This window comes from Sciurus carolinensis, chromosome 15 (assembly GCF_902686445.1).
Source record: "Sciurus carolinensis chromosome 15, mSciCar1.2, whole genome shotgun sequence".
In the NCBI taxonomy this organism is placed as follows: Eukaryota; Metazoa; Chordata; class Mammalia; order Rodentia; family Sciuridae; genus Sciurus; species Sciurus carolinensis.
This window is the reverse complement of record NC_062227.1, coordinates 71,094,040-71,114,163: the sequence shown is the minus strand read 5'-3', so window position 1 is coordinate 71,114,163 and position 20,124 is coordinate 71,094,040. Positions and strand designations below refer to the sequence as shown.

The 20,124-nt window shown below is 36.9% G+C and overlaps 1 protein-coding gene across 3 annotated transcripts in view; it reads right to left on the bottom strand.

The window, feature by feature from the left end:
- The window catches only part of Cdh7 (cadherin 7), a 123,025-nt gene that overhangs the window by 9,080 nt on the left and 93,821 nt on the right, over window positions 1-20,124 (bottom strand). For 2 of the 3 annotated variants that reach the window (XM_047526871.1, XM_047526872.1), the window contains 4 exons: window positions 17,969-18,105; window positions 16,849-16,970; window positions 16,086-16,203; window positions 12,115-12,366 (listed from right to left, as the gene is read on the bottom strand). In XM_047526871.1, coding sequence (XP_047382827.1) covers window positions 12,115-12,366; window positions 16,086-16,203; window positions 16,849-16,970; window positions 17,969-18,105 — 629 coding nt within the window. The remainder of the gene's footprint in view (window positions 1-12,114; window positions 12,367-16,085; window positions 16,204-16,848; window positions 16,971-17,968; window positions 18,106-20,124) is intronic. The other variant, XM_047526873.1, reaches the window with a different exon arrangement.

Below are 20,124 nucleotides of genomic sequence, written 5' to 3'. Positions count from 1 at the left end.
AGGCACACTTCACCCTCCACTTCATCCTCCAGCACAGTCTACACGCACAAGTGAAAAAGCTAAGTACTTTTTAAATTTTCAATAAAATGAACTCATTTGCATCAATTAAAATCACATATGTTCTTAAGTGTTCATCTGCTACCTGCTTTTCTATCAACAGGAATGTGACTGATGAAGTTTTCATTGAGGTTCTTTGGAAATACTTGTAAAAACTAATATTTTTCAGGTACCACTTTCCTTTCCTTCCCCTGGGCCTTGGCCTGTTGTTCATCCATTGTGCACTTTGTAGACAACAGAATACAATTCAGAAATTGAGAAGCATTTCTGAGTTTCTCTGGGCCCCTTCTCATGCTGCCATGACACATCTGTAGGCTTATCCCCTTCTGGGCTCTGATTTACCACATTTGAAGCCTCTCGGCAGGCTTCACAAAAGGGCAGATTTGTAGTTCAAAAGCTATTGCTTGAGTATCTGTTCCCCAAAAAAGTCTGGCTCTCACCTATGTTCCTACTGTGTGCATTGTCCCCTCTTGTCTACTGAGAATTGTCATTTCTACCACCCCAGAGCCTGTGATAAAAGCCAAGCCTTACACATGTCAGCTGGGGCAAGTAACTAAAGCTAACCCATCTTAGCTATATGTCACAGCTCATGGGGTGAATGAGAGAAAGAGACTCGGAAATGATACGAGCAGAGGTAGCAGAGCTCCAGGCACTGGCAGGTGTGCACAGAGCAGGTCCCATTCTCCAACTCTGGCCTGTCAAGATTCAAATTTCCAGGCAAACAGAGGGTGGAAATATTGTGTTTTCCTTTAAGGAAAAACAAAGAACAAGCTTAGGTAATGGGCAAAGTAGGAGGTATTCCAATCATATGGCTAGGCATGTGTACTAAAGGTCAGTGGGAGACAGAAAAGCTGGGGAGGTAGGAAAGGAAGGTTGGCCTGCAGGGCATGCTATTCAGCTTTGGCACAATTCCCTTGGGTATTTTCCCCTTTGATTGTTTTCTTAGACACAGGAAACAGGCTGTCTGTAGCCATGTTGGTCTGCAATTCCTATAACACTATAGACGTATTAGTACTTTCATAGATGGTAATTGACAAGCCAAGCCCCTAAGGACTACAACAAGAGTACAAATGGAAATTGTCACTCAAAGAAAGGCAGGCCAGTAAGTGTTAAGACCCACAGTTGAGCAAAATAATTGTGTGAGAGTTATAGGCCACTTTGGTTTCTGAAACTTTTCACATGGTTCCCTCAGAATAAATGTAATTATAATAGAAAGAAAGTGAGACCGAGTGAGACTTCCTAGTGAGAAGCCACAGAGGGAAACAGGAAGGGAGAGGGGTGTGAGCAGGGGCAGAGCTGGCTGGAGAGGGGAGGCGGGTGAGCATGAGCAAAGCAGCCGGGAGCAGAGGGGTGTTATGGGTGGCTGAGCCCAAGTACCGGAAAGGACGCAGAAAGGGAGAGAGTCTTGTGACAACGACACTCTTCAAACGTAGTTTCACACCCAAGTAGGCAGAACAGTCCAAAATCTCATTATCATGATTATAGTGAATCTTGGAATCAAATGCATTCATCAATTACCGACATCTTGTGCTCTACTGATAAACTTGCCACTGCCACTCAAGGCTTTAGCAGGACAGAAATCAGAGAGCAGTCCTGGGGGCATCGGCCACAGGTGCAGGATGCACGAGATGTTAATACTTTGTAGTGTTTTCCTTATCCCCCATCTTGCAGGAAGCTAAGAAAAGATGTGAAGTGTTGTGGAAGGTTAGATAATTTAACATGTCAATGACTTGGGAGAATATTAATTTCTAACTACTTGAGCACATATAAAAATAAATTTTAACTTTTATAAAGAACAAGTATTAACAGCTCTTCAGGGACTATGGAGATAATCCCTGTATTAAGAAGGATATTTTCTGCCTATATAAGCACAAGATTATACATGTTAAGAGTTTTATCAGTTATCTTTTTGTGTTATGGAACGCATTTCTGAGTGAAGACAGAAGGAAAGATTTACGTCTACTTGAAATCTAGCCATGTGAAACACTGTGTTGGATGTTCATGAATTTATACTTCCATCTAACCAAATTCTGTTAACCATTTATTATAATCACTAAGAATAATGATATCCTAGCAGCTTGGGAGGCTGAGACAGGAGGATCGTGAATTCAAAAGCCAGTCTCAGCAATGGCAAAGTGCTAAGCAATTCAGTGAGACACCCCTGCCTCTAAATAAAATACAAAATAGGGCTGGGGATGTGGCTCAGTGGTCAAATGCCCCTGAGTTTAATCCCCAATACCAAAACAATCATCATCATCATCATCATCATCATCATCATCATAAGCAAAAAATCAAATATAATGCTTCTCCTAGTGAACTTTACAATTCACTGGGAGTAGACAATAATCAAATAATAAGAATAAACTTAAAGTAGAACTGTGATAATTATTCCAAAACAAGAAAATATGATCCTATAATAAATAAACAAATTAATTAATTAAATTCACAAGACACTGAAGTTACAGATTATTGTTACAGAGTGCTCCGGACATTAAACATTTTGTATATTAAAAATAAATTTTAAGCCAGGTTCAGTAGTGCATGCTTCTAATCCCAGTGACTCAGGAGGCTGAGGCAGGAGGATTCCAAGTTCCTTGACAGCTGAAGCAACATAGCAAGGCCCTAAGAAATCCTGACTCAAAATAGAAAATTAAAAAAAGGTCTGGGGTTAAGCATCCCTGGGTGAAGCACCCCTGAGTTCAATCTCTGGTATATGTAAGTATGTATGAATAAATAAATGAATAGATAAATAAATAAATAAAACCATGAAAACAGTTACTATGCTAATTTATATGGCAATAGAAAATATGTTAGGAAGATATGCTACGTATGAGACAGTGATTATATCTGTACAGGATGCTCAAGAAAGTCTCAGGGAAGGATGGCACTTGAACTTTAAATTGAAAGATAAGCCAGCCTCCTTACCAATCCACCTTCTTCTCCTCAGTCTCTGTGACAATCATACTTTCTTATTACCTATAAAAGAGTTGTCTAAATTTTCACTGTTGGACACGGTAGTCACCAACCACAAGTGGCTAATCAGCACTTGAGATGTGATTATTCTGATTTGAGATTTTCACTTGGCATAAAATAAACATGGAGTGTTGAAGCCTTGAGTTTTTTTTTTTTAAGTAAAATATTGATAATTTTTATAGACTTATGTTAAGTGACAATAATTGGGAGATATTGTACTAAAATATATTGTCAGCATCTATTTCAACTGTTTTTTATTTTTGCTAAAGAAGCTACTTGAAAATTTAAAATTATACATGTGATTCATACTGATGATTCAAAGTAAATTTAATTTAGATGGCTAATCTAAACAAAATGATTCAGGAATACTAGAAAAAATATTAATTTCATCTGTTCCTAAGGTATTCTCTAAACTTTTGTTGCCAAGTCAAAACAAAAAAATTCAGTCAAAACAAAAAATTCATTACTGTATCTAAAAGACAGACAAGAAAAATTAACCTAATTTAAATGAAAAATCTGCATTGTCTGTGTACAAGTTCAAAAATTTATTATAAAAATTATCCACATCAACGTGCAAGGACAGTTTTTAGACTTTCAATAACTACTCTTTTTTATTTCTTCGTTCTCCTTTGATTCTGTTGATTTATACACAAATTACTAAAAATTCGTCATACTTTTGCCATTGGGCACTAATTAAATTTTAATAGTTTTATTAACCTCATGTTGAATGTGAATTTTATTGGCAGCAGATCAGAAACAACCATGAGGAAGAGAGGTCCCACTGTTACTCTCTTCATGACCAATTCAAACCCTCTCAGTTCTCCCCATGTGTACTCTGCACCCTCATCAAAAGACAGAGACCACTGACTGGTGACAGTTTCCTGAGATATTCAAACCAATAATTTCATTTCCTCTATACTCAGTTGTATTAGTTTTTATTGGTTCCATAGTTAGCCTCTTCCATATCCATACTTTCTTCTATCCTAATTGCTCTTAAGCCAGAACAATCTGGGTTTTCCTTGTTTTTACCTGGAGACTAGAGTGACCCATGCCTTTCGGGTTTTACCATGTCTAAGGGTGTCTCTTAGCCCTTTATTTTCATGGCATACCTGTCTATTTGATCAGAACTTCATGCAGGAAACTCAGTGTGGGTCATCCATCTTGAACTCACTCAATAGAATATGATAGATCCTGAGCACCCCATATAAAAGAAAAAAAGAGATATTTTACTCTTTGCTCCTCAACTGTAGTTGAATTTGAGGAATCTCTTCAAATTCTGTACTCGGTTTCTTGCCCTTTCACTCCATGTCCTTCCTATATGAGCTCAACAAAACCCAAGACCCTATCACCCATTGTATGGAAAGTGCTCCTGTCTCTGATGTCTGACACTCCCCATATATCTTTCTGAATAACAAGACCATATTTTAAACTAATTCCTCACAATTTTTATTGGTAATGAAGATACAGGAATTTATCAAAATGAAATAAATTTGAAAATATTGTAATTAGTGCTTTTTATTTGTTACTACAGCTCCTTTTACTAATGCAATTTTCTGCCCAAATTGCTCTTGCTCATATTTTTCCAAGTTTCTAGGCTGAAACTCATTAATTTACCTCTAATTTGTTTCACAACTTGTCCTCTTTTCTCAAATAAGGGAAGAACAAAAACAGAAATTGCCAGTCATCTTTAACTTCTTCACTTCCTCCTTCTTTTCAACACTTACTCATTCCATCCCTATCTCCAGTGCTAACATATCAGGGCCCATGGAATACAACTCAAATTCCTTCCCTAAGTCACTGCCCTTGCCTACCACTTAAGACCCTTAGCTGCTTTCAATTCCAAATTTTCCATTGACTGTGTGTTGTATTTATAGTGTTTGAACGCATAGTAAGTACTATTTTTATTAAATAATTATTCTATATTGTGAACTTATACAATATAGTTCCTGTTCCTTTGGATCTTATAAATGTTGTACAGAAATAAAAGTAGACTGTAGTATCAATTCACATATGATTGCAATTACCCCTATTCATTTATCTACTTTATCAGATATTACTCTATTGTATCTATTGGGTAGTAGAATAATGATTAATAGAAATACTGGATCTTCTCTAGAGGGTCTTATTGTACTAATCAAAGGTTGTAAAATATCAATTGTGATAAGCAATACCCAGGGGTTCATTAAAAGCTATTTTCTCTCCTAATTGCCCCATGCTCCCACTGGAGAATATAATGGTTGAGAGAAAGAGGGAGAGAGAGAAATAAAGATGGAGATCACTATTCCCAAGGTGCTTTTTAATTTGAGCAAAGGAAATAAACATGTACTTATAAACTGTGATGTGTACTATAAAAGAAACAGGTGTTAGGACAGAGAATAGTGAGTGTGAAGATTACTTAATTTTATCATGGTGGTGAAGCCATTACTCTCCAGAAAACAGTGATGCTGGGGCATATGAACTTGAAGGAATGTAGGAAGAACGTTCCAGGACAAGGATGCTATGTTTGAAAATAATGGGAAGAAAGGCTGTGCAACTCTTCCTACAGAGCAAGTGGATGATCTGTGAACCTGACACTCAGACTGACAAGTAGGTGGCAGATCATGCCCTGCTTTGTGGACCATGAGAAAGATGGTGTTTTATTTAGAAATACTTGGTGCACCGGAAGTGTTTCAAGCAAAGAAATCAACCAATTTGCTTTATAAAGTGAAAAGACATTAAACATACATCCAGGGGTACTGGTTATGATAAGAAAAGACTGTCATCAGAAGTGACATCTAAGGTAAGTTCTGAAGGAGGAACCCTCTATCTATGCACTGTGGAACCAGAGATTCATGCAGACCCCCAAGAACAAGGGGCCAGCATTTTAAGTTACATTTTTGAACCCACACTTTCACTTACATTAACAAGGGAAAAATGAAGATGTGAAATTGATAAAATTCAAATGAGTGACTGAGATAAATTAAATACCAACTAAACCATTTTAAACTCATAAGAAAGAATTCTTGACAACTCTACTGAAATATTTCCTCTATTTTTAATTATAAATTTCTGATTTTTTTTTTCTCAAACACTTAGATAGTCCCCTGGCTATTAAATGAAAATATAATTTAAATACTCTTAACCTATACCATATCTATTTTCCAAAAAAGTTAGAGAGACTGACTGAATATCAGAAAAAACATCCTAAATATGTAGAATATTAGAAAAACATAAAATCAAGATCCAATGGAGATGCACCTGTGAATAAAGATGAAAATGAAATCAAATGTTCTTTCCCATTACTGAGTACATTCAAATCACTTATGGTTCATCCAGTAGGCATGTATGGAATGCCTTGTATGTGCAATTTATGAAATGCCATATATAATGATAATATAATGCTCAAATCCTTGCCTTCAAAAGCAGGAGCCTAGTGGAGGAGACAGATGTGACAAACCAATAAAGCAGATAAATCATGGCTTCATGGATGCCACTTGGCTATGACGGATTCTCTAAGACTGCCAAGCCCCAGTGTTATGAGGCCCTTGAGAGCAACACCCCACCTGGACTCAGAAACCAAGACAGGAAGTTTGAAGACACAAAGGAAGGAGTCACCGTGGATTCTGGAGACTGGTAGGAGAAGCAGAAGGAGCACAGCAGACTGGAGCACGGAAAAAAGAAGAGTGAGTATGAGAAACAGCAACACATTCAGTCTGACTAAAGTGCACTGTGCGTGGAGAGAAGGAAGTTTGAACTGGGAGGGAGCAGTCTGCTTTTCAAGTATCTGTGATTTCAGCACTTAGATGATGAGGAGTCATGGAAATATTCTCTTAAGCTGCGATGTGTCGCAATCACATTGCTCTTAGGAAGCTTTGTCTTCCCTTCTGATGGACTGAATCTGACAAGAGAATGGGGCGGTCGCCATAATTCAGGAGAGAAAAGATGGAGCCTGGACCAAATCAGGTGCTTCATCAGAGCAAAGAAATGAATCCACTCAAGAACTAAAAAGTAAAATTGCGGATCGATTAACTATAGAGATGGGGTAGAGAAAAGAGGGAATGCAGATGGATTCCACTCAGAAAAATGCATTAGTATGTGCTAACTCAGGAAAAGAAGCAGGAATGTAGGGAAATTCTTCAGGATTTTATATTTCTATTGAGATTTCTAATTTCAGTTACCCATAAGAACAAGCATAGGTAGACCTGCAGCGAAAAGTTGAACTAGAGATTTCTAAAGCATGTGCATAAAGGAGTTTATTCTGCCCATGTCTCAAGACAGGGAAAAGTTTAATTAGGCTGAAATAATATTTTATTTCCCAACAGCAAGTATCACAAAGTTTTTCTTCTTTAAATGTGAAAGAATGATTTCATCTGAACTTAAGGCAGATAAAAACATTCTGAGGATGATGACGAATATTTTATGCACAGGTATTTGTACGTTACATTTAGGTTTGTTAAACTATAACCTCAGGTTTTTCATGAACATTTCTAAGAGCTTTCTCAAGGTCAGAAGTAATTGGATGAAAGTATAAATTAGGTGCTTGGAATTAACCACTGATCCCTATGTGAAAGGTCCCTATGTGAAACATATGAAAGATATTACTACCTCTATTCTGACAGTGTCCAGATTTGGAATATTCAGGGATCTTTACGAATCTCCCAGAGACACACAGGTCTTTTGTATTTGAAAACACACCGAATAATCCCTGATTAAGAACGTTTAGAAGGCAGTCTTACCTGGTTTTGGATTCTGATTCTTGACACTCACTCACCCTGCAAATTTGGACACATTTCCTCTAAGCTGTAGGTTTCCCATTGAAAACGTGTTGTACTAATACTCATTGCCTAGTAACATTTTATGAGAATTAAATTAGATATTGCTTGTAAAGTACTTAGGCTAATGCCTCGCTCGTAGCATAAGCTCATGAAATGTCTCTCAGTCATTTCGTGTCATGCTTGTTGGGAAGAGAAACACATTCCTGCCTTCAGTTAGCCGGCTGACCGTTACTATTTCAAGGACCACCAATGGCATTTTACTCTATCATTATCGATTATGATGAGTGAAGATCAACATTTTATGTAGTTCTGCCATTGTTCTCCTCATTAATAAAATTTTTTGTCAGTAATGTTGATCACTTACAAAATAAGGAAAAGACTTCACCATTGAACAAAATCACAAACAACACCATAACAAGAGGCCAATAGCCTCTCGTTAGCATTCAGTGGGTGAGGGAAGGAAACTGACAGGAGACTTGAAAACTAAACGTAAAGATACCCACAGCAGACACACCAGAAAAGCTTGAACTCTGTGCGGTGAACTGGGATTTTCTACAAACTCCTCGTTAAACCTGAGTTTATGAAGCCGGGCTGGTTTAACTAATCCCAATGTGTCTGACAAGCAACGAGCTGCCAGAAATGCTACAGGACTTCAATTACCTGGAACTTAAGCTCCAAACAGGGAAAAACCAAAACTTCATTTAGTAAATTCAGTGGCACAAAGAAGCTTCCAGTGCACAATAAGAAGCCAGCTGTAATATTCTCCAAATGAGACATGTGATATTTAACACCGAAACTTATTTTAATCTGAAGCCGTTGAAATTCTTTCTCTTAAGTTTCTTAAAAACTTACTAAAGGAATAATTTAATGTGTCAGTCATTCACAGAAATTTTTTCTTTAAAGTGCTTTTAGCCTGGAGGAAAAATAACTGTATGTGTCAGCAAATAAGAATGTAACTATGATAAAAATACATAAATTAATTGGTGTTTGGTGTTACTGATGGGGCATACTTCTTACTCAAGCTTTAGAATATCAGAGCATCTTGCCAGATATTGATGAAACTTTTCTGCATTTACAATAATTGAGGCACCTGTTTGATGAATTCATCAGGAAGTGTGAATCTGGTGATTCTGTCTCCCATTCAGGTTGTACTCACTATATACAAAGGAAACCCACATTCTAATTTTTTGATCCTCTTTTTCATTTAGAGAACTCAGGAGAAAATAAATTAGAAAAAGAGGTGAGAGTAAGAGTAAGAAAGAGAAAAGTCAGAGAAAAATTCACCCATGAAGTTAGAAGAATACTAATGGAGGTGAAGACTGACAAGTCTGGCTTTGGGGAACAAACATGGATTTCAAATCTTATGAAAGAAAGGACTATATTTGAGTAACAATTTTTGTATTTTCAAGGTGTATCTCCTTTGCAGTTTAATCCAAAAGCAATGACTGAGAATAAGCAGACCTAGCAACTTATCCCATGATAGCTCCGACCTTGTTATATGAAATCTTGCAAATCCTCCTCCTAACTATCCCTCAATTGCCCCCTATGTGAAGTGCAGAGGTTTAGGCTGGAATCAATTTCAGAGATTTCTTCTAGTGCTAACATTCTGAGAATTTCAGTATATCACCCTGTGGTAAGGTTACAGTCACATTAATTTGTCACATACCTGGAATCCAAACTTGACATGTAGTAAAGTGTGTTTTTTAAAGTCTCCAAAAAGGTTTTTGTACTTTCATCCTTAATTGAACTTGGTGATCAAGTTCTTTCTCATCATTCTCACCTCCTCACCTTGATATTTTTCTAGGAACATTTGTTCAGATATTTGAGTTACAAATCCTGAGACCTAGTGTCTAGAAATAAGATTCACACCACTTTTTGAAGTGTTGTAAAGAATGAGTCATTTGTGAACTAGAAATCAAGTGGCTGTCAGGAGGTGCACTCCATCAACACCCCCTGAGATGCACAATTTCATTGACTTCAGAGTCCGTCATGTCAAAATCCAGTCCATAATAGTGAAGACAAAACCAAAAGAGTGCACAGGCCATGATTATCCGCTCCCACCAATTTATGAAATAAGATACAAAGAGATTATGATTCTGAGCTGGCATCTGAAGAGATTGCATCACTACAGAAATGGAAGCCCCTATTTCAAAACCGCTTTTCAGCAACATAAGGCTCTGCTTTAACTTATGTTTCATAGACTTGTAGAAATTTTTTAAAAAATGGAAATTTTTATCATTAAAAATAGAAGAGGGTTTTCTAATTAACCCTTAAGGAACATGCTCAAATTTAACAGGAAGTTGAGTCACACTTGCCTAGATTTAGAAGAAATCTCCCCAAGTCTATGTAAACACCTACAGACACTAATACATACATAATACGCCTAAGTCTAAAATAGAGTAAAACTCTATTTCAGTTATTTTTAGTAATAGATTGATGATTCTTCACTAATTAGAATCTTCAAGCAACCTCAACTGCAAGGAACCACAAAGTCTGGAGAGAAAGTATTTACTGAAAGTGCAGCAAGCTTCATTAGAAAAACAGCATCTCAAAATATAGAAAGTCATGGGCTGGGTTTATAGCTCAGTTGGTAGAGTGCTTGCCTCACATGCACAAGGCACTGGGTTCATCCCCACTACCACCAAAAAAAAAAAAAAAAAAAAAAAAATTCCACTCAACCCCTTACCGGTGAAAATTAATTTGAGAGTAGGCATCTCTTTACCTTATTCCTTGTAAGGGGAGTATATTCTGTGTTGTCTGTAACAAACTGGTCCAGTTTAAAAAGTGCTCCATGCACCACCTACTATCCTTTTTTCTTTTTCTTTTTTTTTTTTTCTGACTGCACTTCAAGTTAAAAACATTGCCATTTTAACTATGACAGGGATTTAAAAAAATCTTCTTATGTAGCTATTCAGCTACTATAAAGTAAATCTGCAATTTACATCTGTATTATTATGTTTTAGAACCCAATAGAGCAATAAAATATTGTTTGCAATGATTTCTTTTTGTTGTTCAAATTTACGTCAGTGCCTTATATTCTAATCAACTTTAACTGGGAATTACTTGACATTTCTAATGAATTTCTGAAAGTTTTTGCCACCTGTGTGAAACTCTGTGGGAAAAAAAAAACTAGTTTAATTATTTTCTTCCAGATATATTTGTCTAGCTGAAGTTATTAAAGATAATAACTGCCATTTTTACGAGACTGTTTGCAATGTATTAGTAACTAGGTCTTAGTTTGGTTAATAGAGAGGGGATTTTTGCTTCATCAATAACACTTAAAATAGATTGAATATTCACTGTGTGGTAGACACTCTATTCTTTACATGAATTATTTCATTTAATTCTCACAACAACCTTGTGAGACTAGTTCTATTATGTTCCCCTTTTTGAATAGGAAGCTTACTATAGGGGAACTAACATACCTCTTGTGCAGAGACAAAAATAGAAGCTGGTTTTGCCCAACTCCACAAATACATATTTTTTTTAACATTACACAATGCTGACTTCCATTTTAAATGATGCTTTTATAAAAACAAGCTATACATGGATTTCATAATTGTATTAAACCCCAAGAAAACACAAAGCACCATTTCAGGGGCAATGTTAAATGTTTGTTTTCTTTGTTGTAGGAAGTGATGCTGTGAGGGAGAGTTGCTTTGGAATGAACCCATTACACAATGGCCATGTTGGATGTTTCCCAATTTTTAAAAGGATGCTGCATAATCTTTTATGCAACTGAAATTTTAATGTGAGTTATAAATCTAATTAAACCCCAAAATAAATTATTCATGAAAAAGCACAATTAAATATGCTAATAATTCTTATATTATGATACTTGAATTGCTGGAATTTCAGTCTTTTAAAATTTGCAAATAACTTGAGAAAGCCTCTTTAAATATCTTCTGAAAAAAGTTGCCTATACAGACACAATTCCTAAAATAAGAACATTATCAAGACAATATAGAAAACGTTCCTTCTGGTCTAGAGTGTTTCCTCTGCGGAGTATTCTAAAGCAAACACGTGGGATAAAGCGAATTGAAAACAAAAATATTGAAAATCATCAGTTTCTAGCACGAGGTATGTATCACCTCTGTTGTTTTGAAAATATAATTTTTTTTTTTTTTTTTTTTTTCCTGCACTATACTTTACATACAGGACCGGACAGTGCGGCCAGCTAGGGAGTGTCACTTAGTGAAACACCATTTGGTAGAATATTCGAGGACGTGCTTGAACAACACTCCAAAGGGACAGAAAGGAGCAGAGCAAAGCCCCGGCGCCCGGCCGGCTGTGACCCTGCTGCAGAGCAGGCGCCGCGCACGGTACCCACCCAGCAAGGTGAGGACGCAGGCCAGGATGGCCACCAGCGCTCCGGTGCTGAGCCCGGCGGGCAGGACGTAGGCCTCGGCGTTGCAGGTCTGCGCCACGCCGTCGGCATCGCAGTCGCAGACGCGGATGGTGAGCGTGTTGGTGCTGCTGAGCGACGGGGACCCACTGTCCACAATGAAGATGGGCAGGTAGTACACAGACTGCTCCTGCCTCCGGAAGCCGTTCCTCCTGGTGAGTATGGAGGCCGTGTTGTCTAGGAGAGAGAAGGAGCGCGGCTCAGAGAGACTCCTGGTGGACTCGGTCTTCCCGAGGTGTAGGTCCCTGTCTGCCTCAGCCCTCGAGTAGGGCGAGCTCCGAGTGCAGACACTTAATCAGCAACTCTCAGTTCCTTTGCGTAGACAGACATACTTCCCGCATGATGGTTTTAAGACATTCTGTTAGCCCACACATACTCTGTTATTCTACACAACTTAAAAATCTACATATAATGTCATGCACTTATCAGAGTAAACATTCGGCCTTTGGGTTTTTGGGCTTGGCCTATTTCACTTAGCATGATATTTTCCAACTTCATCCATTTACCAGCAAATGCCATAATTTTATTCTTCAAGCCCAAAAAACCAAAGGCCGAATGTTTTCTCTGATAAGTGCATGACAACACATAACGATGGGGAGTGGCGGGGTGGGGGGAAGAGAAGAACGAAGGAACTTTGGATGGTGTAGAGGAAAATGGGGTGGGAGGGGTTGGGGAGAGAAAGATACTAGAATGAAACAGACACTATTACCCTGTCCATACGTATGATTACAAGAATGGTATGAATCTACAGTCTGTACAACCATAGAAATGAAAAGTTGTACTCCATTTGTGTACAATGAATCAAAATGCAGTATGTAAAAATAAAAAAAGATTTTAATAAAAAAAAAAAACCTCTACATATAAGGCATCCCTTCCAGTTGTCTAAAATTTCAAGCCATATATTTTTAGTGCAAAGAAGGAAAACTTAACAGGTTAAATTTTTTTGCAGCATTGTTATGAAGCATGTCCAATCCATCCTTTCTTCACAAGTTCCAAGCTCAATATGGAAAAAAAGTAAAATAAGCTACTGTGGCTTTATTAAAATTCAATATAGAATAATTTGTTGCTAACACAGAATATATTCAGAGAAATATATCCAGCCAGCTCATCCTTGGGGGAGCATCATGATATGGTCACCCAAACTGAGAGAGTGGCAACATCACTCGGGATATTATATGATGGGACTGTCCTCACATAGCCATCGTGGACGTGGCCACCACCACCTGAAGTGTCATCACACAGCACAGGACTGGGCATGGATATTCAGAAGGGAAATTACTGTATCGATATTTCTACCTCCTCAAAGAGCATGTGTTAAAACACGTTCTCAATGATAACATAGTCATTTGTGTTCAATTTATATTCAAAATTCTATCTCATCTAAACATTATAGTAATTATAAATATTTAAAAAGTCATCAATATGTTTATATGACATGCTGTGATTTCGATATCAGAAATGGAGTTTTTAATTTGTTAGCAATTTATCCAGATAAATTGTCTTAATTAACTAATTACAGAATTTATGGGATCATCAGAATTTATAGTAACTAACAAAAAATATGAAGCAAAAGAAGGGAAATCAAGACCATAGTTTTATTCAGTGTGCACATATAGTGTGTGTGTGTGTATATATATATATATATATATATGTATAAAAGTACATAGAATATGTATATAAAGACCATATAGAGAAAACATATAAGGATGTATATATAGAGAGTATATACGTGTGTGTGTGTGTGTGTGTGTGTCTATATATATTCTTCCAAAAAGTTAAATAGATATTTATCCAATGTTAATAAGAAACAACAATAGTTGGGTTGGGTACAATGCCATTCATCTATAATCCCAGCTATTCAGGAGGCTAAGGAAGGAGGATTGCAGGTTTTAGGCTAGACTGTGTAACTAAGCAAGACCCTGAATCCAAAATAAATAAAAAGGACTTAGGGATGTAACTCAGTAGTAAAGTTCCTGCACTCAATCCTTAGCAGCACACACACACACACACACACACACACACACACACACACACATTGGTAATATTCTAGCGAAAGAGCAAGCTGATGTCCTTTCTGTTTCAAACAGCACAGAGCAGCAATCTCACCTTAGATTGCATAAAAGATATTTACTACAATTGTAGATGAAAAAAATCAAAATATTTGATTATTAAATTCCAGCTTGTGGGTTTTTATATAAACAAATCTTTTATTTTAAAAGATATGGCCATAATTTTGAGACCATTTTTTAAAAATTTTGAATATGTCTAAAAATTAAAAAAAATAAAATAAAAAGAGCTATAGGTGTAGTTTGTCCCTGAGGGTTTAATCTCTGGTAATAGGAACAAAAGAAAAATAAAAGAATTGAGATGGTACTCCCTGAAAATTTAAATTGAGGGATATTATATTGTATATGTCTTTTTATGCTTAACATATTAACACACAGGTCTATGAATTTACCTCTCACTGATTGAGATGCTATCTGTGTTTATAATTCAATACAGAAACATTTTTCAAAGTTGTTGATTTGTAATCTAATATGACACATCAAAAGCACACTTTTGCATACATACACAATTAATTAAGAAGCAGAAGCTGAAATTTCCAACATGGGAGAAGGGAACCCTCTGTTCAGCATGCTCCCCAAGATGGAAAAGAACATAAGGACTGATTTTCTCCCTATTTATCTAGATGTCTTGCTTCATGGTACAGGCTGGGGGATTCTGGGCTTGTGTAGGTAACGTGGGGACTTTTTCAATTGTGTGGCATTATGGATGGTCCATAAATCCAGATATGTTTGTGCTCAAGCTGCACAAGAATTGTGGTGGCCTTGGATGAGGACACAAGGGGGATATATTCACATTCTCCTTGTGCAGACCTTGCATTTACTGGAAGCCTCCAAACCTGAGAATGATCCTTTCCAACGATGATTAAGTCAGAGAGTTTGGGATTACACACAGAGAATGCTCTTTCTTTTATATTACTAAAGGGAAAATGGAGAGTTCTCATTAAATTGAGATTGGTATCTGGAAAATTATTATTTTCAGATTGAATTTTTGAGTCTAAGTTTGGATTTTCTGCAGTTGTGGCTTCAGGCAAAAGCCCTCATAATATCCATCTTCTGAAAGCAAGTCCTTCCAGTTAAGTCAGTACTTGACTATAAAATCTGTTTCTTACATTTCCCCCCAAAAACCCAATATATAAATTTGTAATTAGATAACAGAAAAGCATCATCACATGCCTCCTTTAAAATTTCCTAAAGAAAATACATTAAGCAAAGTCAGGTATTTGTAAAATATTTCTACAATGATACTTAGGAAATGGCTAAGAGTGATTACCTCTTAAGCAGGGAAGTATGATTTGCCATGAGAGCAAGCTCTTTTATTATTTTATGCTTTATATTACTAGCATAATTAATATATTATTATTCTTTTCATGGAATACCTTTATTTTTATGTAAAAACAAAAGACTAACAGATGTTTTTGTTGAGAGCATTAAATCAAGGTTGCTTTAGGTGGAACTGTGTAAGGTCTGATTATTTTCCCCAAGATTCAAGTTGCATCTATGCTGCAGAGTCCTCATTAAGGGGACCCTCAGTATATTAGATCATTTGTATAAAAGCATGGTATACAAATAAGGAAGCACGTGTCTAAAAGAAAAGGAAGAAAAATAGATGTAACATTTCCCCCTTGGCTTTAGAACTAAAATGATTTAAATAGCAGCTTCTCCTTCGTGGCAGCAAATCTATAGATAAAAATTACTCAAGGAGCCCATTGCCCTTTAATTAATGTCCTTGCTGTTAAAAAAAAAAAAAATCCATAGCTGCATTCCTGAGGGAGAAAAATCACTTGCTTAGGGAGTCTGCTGCTACCTCCACCAGCGACAATAACACCTTACCTTTGTTATCTTTCAATGAAAAATTGTGGTTATTTGTGGCATCTGTTGTTAAGCTGAAGTAAAACTGGTGTCCATTGGATGGTTCATCCTTATCAACTGCACTGATCTTCTGGATAACCTAGAAATAGAGAAGGTAAGACAGGAAGGCATACTGGTGGACTCTGCTACATTTTCTGAGTAGTTTTACAGCTTATCATAAATGTCATCTTTCCGAAAGAACTGGGGAAACCAACAGATGTACCTGTATGAACCCAATCTAAAAAGAGCCCTGAAAAACAAATTATGGCCTTTTCAAAGTGTGTGTTTGAACTTCCTTTGTGAACATCAGAAATGAGCTGCACCAATTGATTAGACATCCCAGTAAACATCACAAGCCACCAAATGCTATGGACACAGGAAGCGGATTGCAACTGAACTGCACTCCATTCTCAGAACTTCAAGGTTCTTAAACTCTGCCGTGTAATGTGGGAAACAGCCCAATCAAGCTTAATATGCTATATTTCTCCTTAAAGGAGCTGAAGCCCTTAACCACTGAGCAGGGCTTTTATGAAGTTTACCTTTTCTTCCTGAGGAACTGTGGTCACTCAATTAAACCAGAATTTGAAAATTCCTTTCATATTAGTTTATGCTGCACATCAAAGCATTCGTTTTGCTGAAACAAGCTGATGATATGTTATCTTAAAGCTGGAAGATTTCAAAGGCACTGCTGCTGGATGTTTCTAAAGAAACCACAAACAAGGAGCAAGGTTCTCAAGCCTCTTACCTGCCCTGGCTGGGCATTTTCGCAGACCGTGGTTTCATACTCCATGGCAAATTCAGGGGCATTGTCGTTAATGTCTAGTATGGTGATGGCCACGTAGCCTCTTCCTACCTGAGACGGATTCTCTAATAAATGAGAAAATGTGTCACTATTTACTCTGAGGGAAAAGTTGCTATTCCCCTGCTATTTTACTTAGGGAACTTCCATGGAAAACTAGCAAAAACACTTACGTTAAAAATCAAGCAAAAATAACATGCATCTCTGAAGCATAAGTTTCAAAAGAAATTTACACTTGTAATCCTACATTCTTTAAAGGGAGTCGCAGATAATCTGATCCAAATATGTATGTGCTAATTTATGTATGTGTATATATACCTTCAGGCATATGTGTATATATGAGTACATGCAAATGGGGTGTGTGCATATGTGTATGTGGTGTGGCTATGTATGTATGCAATGCATATTTATATGGGGTGTATGTGTATGTGTATATGTGTGCTTGTGTGTGTGTGTGTGTGTGTGTGTGTGTAGTACCTGAAAAGAAAACTGTCAAGAGAAGAATGAACAGCAAACCATGATATTTGATTTTCTTTGAGGCTAAAGGTTGTATTTAATTGAATATAAATTTCTATTATATACACAGTACTAAATGTGCATATGCATTAATATGGATATAGTTTTTTTCCATTTTTTTCTGATCAGGAACTAAAATTAGTTAGTTGTCAAAATGTTCAAATCTAAATCTCTTGGTTACAGATCAATTTACTAATTACTGTAAGTTACTTCACCAATTCCCTAATAGCATAAATGAAATATATGAAATGTGACCCCAAAGCAAGAGGAACTCTGAAGGCCTATCCCTTAATAGTGTTGTCTTTTCATTAAATTTGTAAATATCAGGAAATATGTGTCCTGTTTTCATTAATATTGTATACCTGAGTAAGTGTTAGCAAATGAACCTAAGGGATACACATATGTTTTACAGCTTGAAAGTTTTTTTTCTCATTTTGGTTAATGCAATTGAGTAACTATGATGATTCAAACTTGTGTTATAGTCTCCAGTAACCTGTTCTCCACACTCACTCCCCTCTCTCCTCAGGTAATTCTAGACATTACAACTTACGGCTCTCCATTGCAAGAACTGTGATGTTATGAATTGCATTTGTCTCTCGATCCAAAGATTTGGCAGTTGTAATAACTCCACTGTTGGCATCAATATTGAAGTATCTCTCCAAGTCTGTGTTTCTGTCAATTGAATACCTAATTGAAAAATAAAAGCAAAAATTTAACATTTATGTTTGATGAGACTTTGCTAAAGTTATTTCAATAATTTCATCACTAATCCCTAAATCATGCTGACTCCATGATCTGTCATGTTGGTGATATAAATCTATGCCTTGTTTAAAATTTCTCTCAGATAGCTCTTGACTCATGCCCTGTGTGTCCTATAATATCTTTGTTCTTCTATCAGAGAGTTCAACACCACAGCATCATGTATAATCACAAGACTAATTATAATGTCATATTCCATGTATGTATAATATGTCAAAATACACTCTACTGTCATTTTTATTTAAAAAGAACAAATAAAAAATTGAAAAAAGAAAATACACACAATATTTATGTTCACAGTGGCTTTGAATGTGTTGTTATAACTTTGAATTCATTATTTCTATTATTATTGCTCTTGAAAAATATTTACAAGAGATAGTAGCACTGGCCATGGTTCTAGATCCCTCTGGGATACAACATATATAGACATCTTGACATTTTGCACATACTTATTAAGATATTTTGTTTGGAAAACACCAACCTGATCATGATTTATTTTGTGTCTCTCATCAGGGGACTTGATCAGGATGCCAAAGACATTTCAAAGTAGAATCCCTAAAATTGCATCTGCATTCTAAACATTAGTGAAAATCTACTATTTTACTTGTAATCTTATCCCATGTTATTTTTTTCCTGAAAAAAGTAGTCATTTTCAATATTCCCTGGCAGTCTTTCTAGGTGGAAAAGACAAAAGTTCTCATTTAAAGACAAGTAATTAAATAAACAAACTAAGAAAAAAAAAAAAAGAAAAAACACACACTTTAGGCATGATGATTAATAACAGATTCGAATAAGCTCTGAGTCATCAGACATGGGCATCTCGTTGACTTGAGCTCCTTGAGTCCAGTCACATGTTCCTTTTCCCACAATTCAGGTATATGGATTCCTATGAACACACCCACAGCTTAAGAGCTGTTACACACACAGTGTTATTGAAGCTCAGCCTCAAGCATGCGACTCCTGTTCCCGCTCCTCCCACTCCCTCACCCTGCATCCTGCATCCTGATGAAGACCTATAATTCAGTGATGCTACCAACATCTTTTCAATACCAACGTGTTTCCTTTAATCCCTCACGTCTTTCTCTTCTTACACCCCAGGTCCTCCTTACGATCACTCCCGTGTATGCACTTGCTGCAGTGCAAAATCGCTGGATTGGACCACTAACAGCTATTTGACATTTCTTGCTTTTTGCGTCAGGAATTTGGGAGTGTGTTAGTAGGTCATTTTTAGCTTTTGGGTTCTCAGGAGGCTGCAGTCACATGCTCTCTGGGGCTGCAGCCATCCGATGACCTGAATGGGGCTGGAAGATTCGTCTCCAAAGTGTCTCATTCACCTGGATGCAATGTGGGTGGCGTGGGGGACAAATGGGTGCTGGCAAGTTGGCTTCTCTTCTCCACCTGGCCTGAGTGTCCTCCTGACAGGAGAACTGGTTTCGCCAGAGCAGGCAATGCAAAACACACACCAAAGTAAAAGTTGCAGCACTTGCAAGACCTGGCCTGGAAAACAGTGCCCTGCATCCTGCATATTTCATAGGCCACAGAGGCCTGTGAGCCAATTTGTAAGCTCTTAGGATATTTTTTTATTAAAATCTTTTTTATTTTTACAGACTGCATTTTGATTCATTGTACACAAATGGGGTACAACTTTTCATTTCTATGGTTGTACACAATGCAGATTCACACCATTCGTGTAATCATACACGTACATAGGGTAATAGTGTCTGTTTCATTCTACTATCTTTCTGTCCTCCATCCCCTTCCACTCCATTTTCCACTACATCATCCAAAGTTCCTTCATTCTTCTCTTCCCTCCACCACCCCCTCCTCGTTATATATTGTCATGCACTTATCAGTGAAAACATTTAGCCTTTGTTTTTTGGGGGATTGGCCCATCTCACTTAGAATAATATTTTCCAAATTCATTCATTTACCAGAAAATGCCATAAT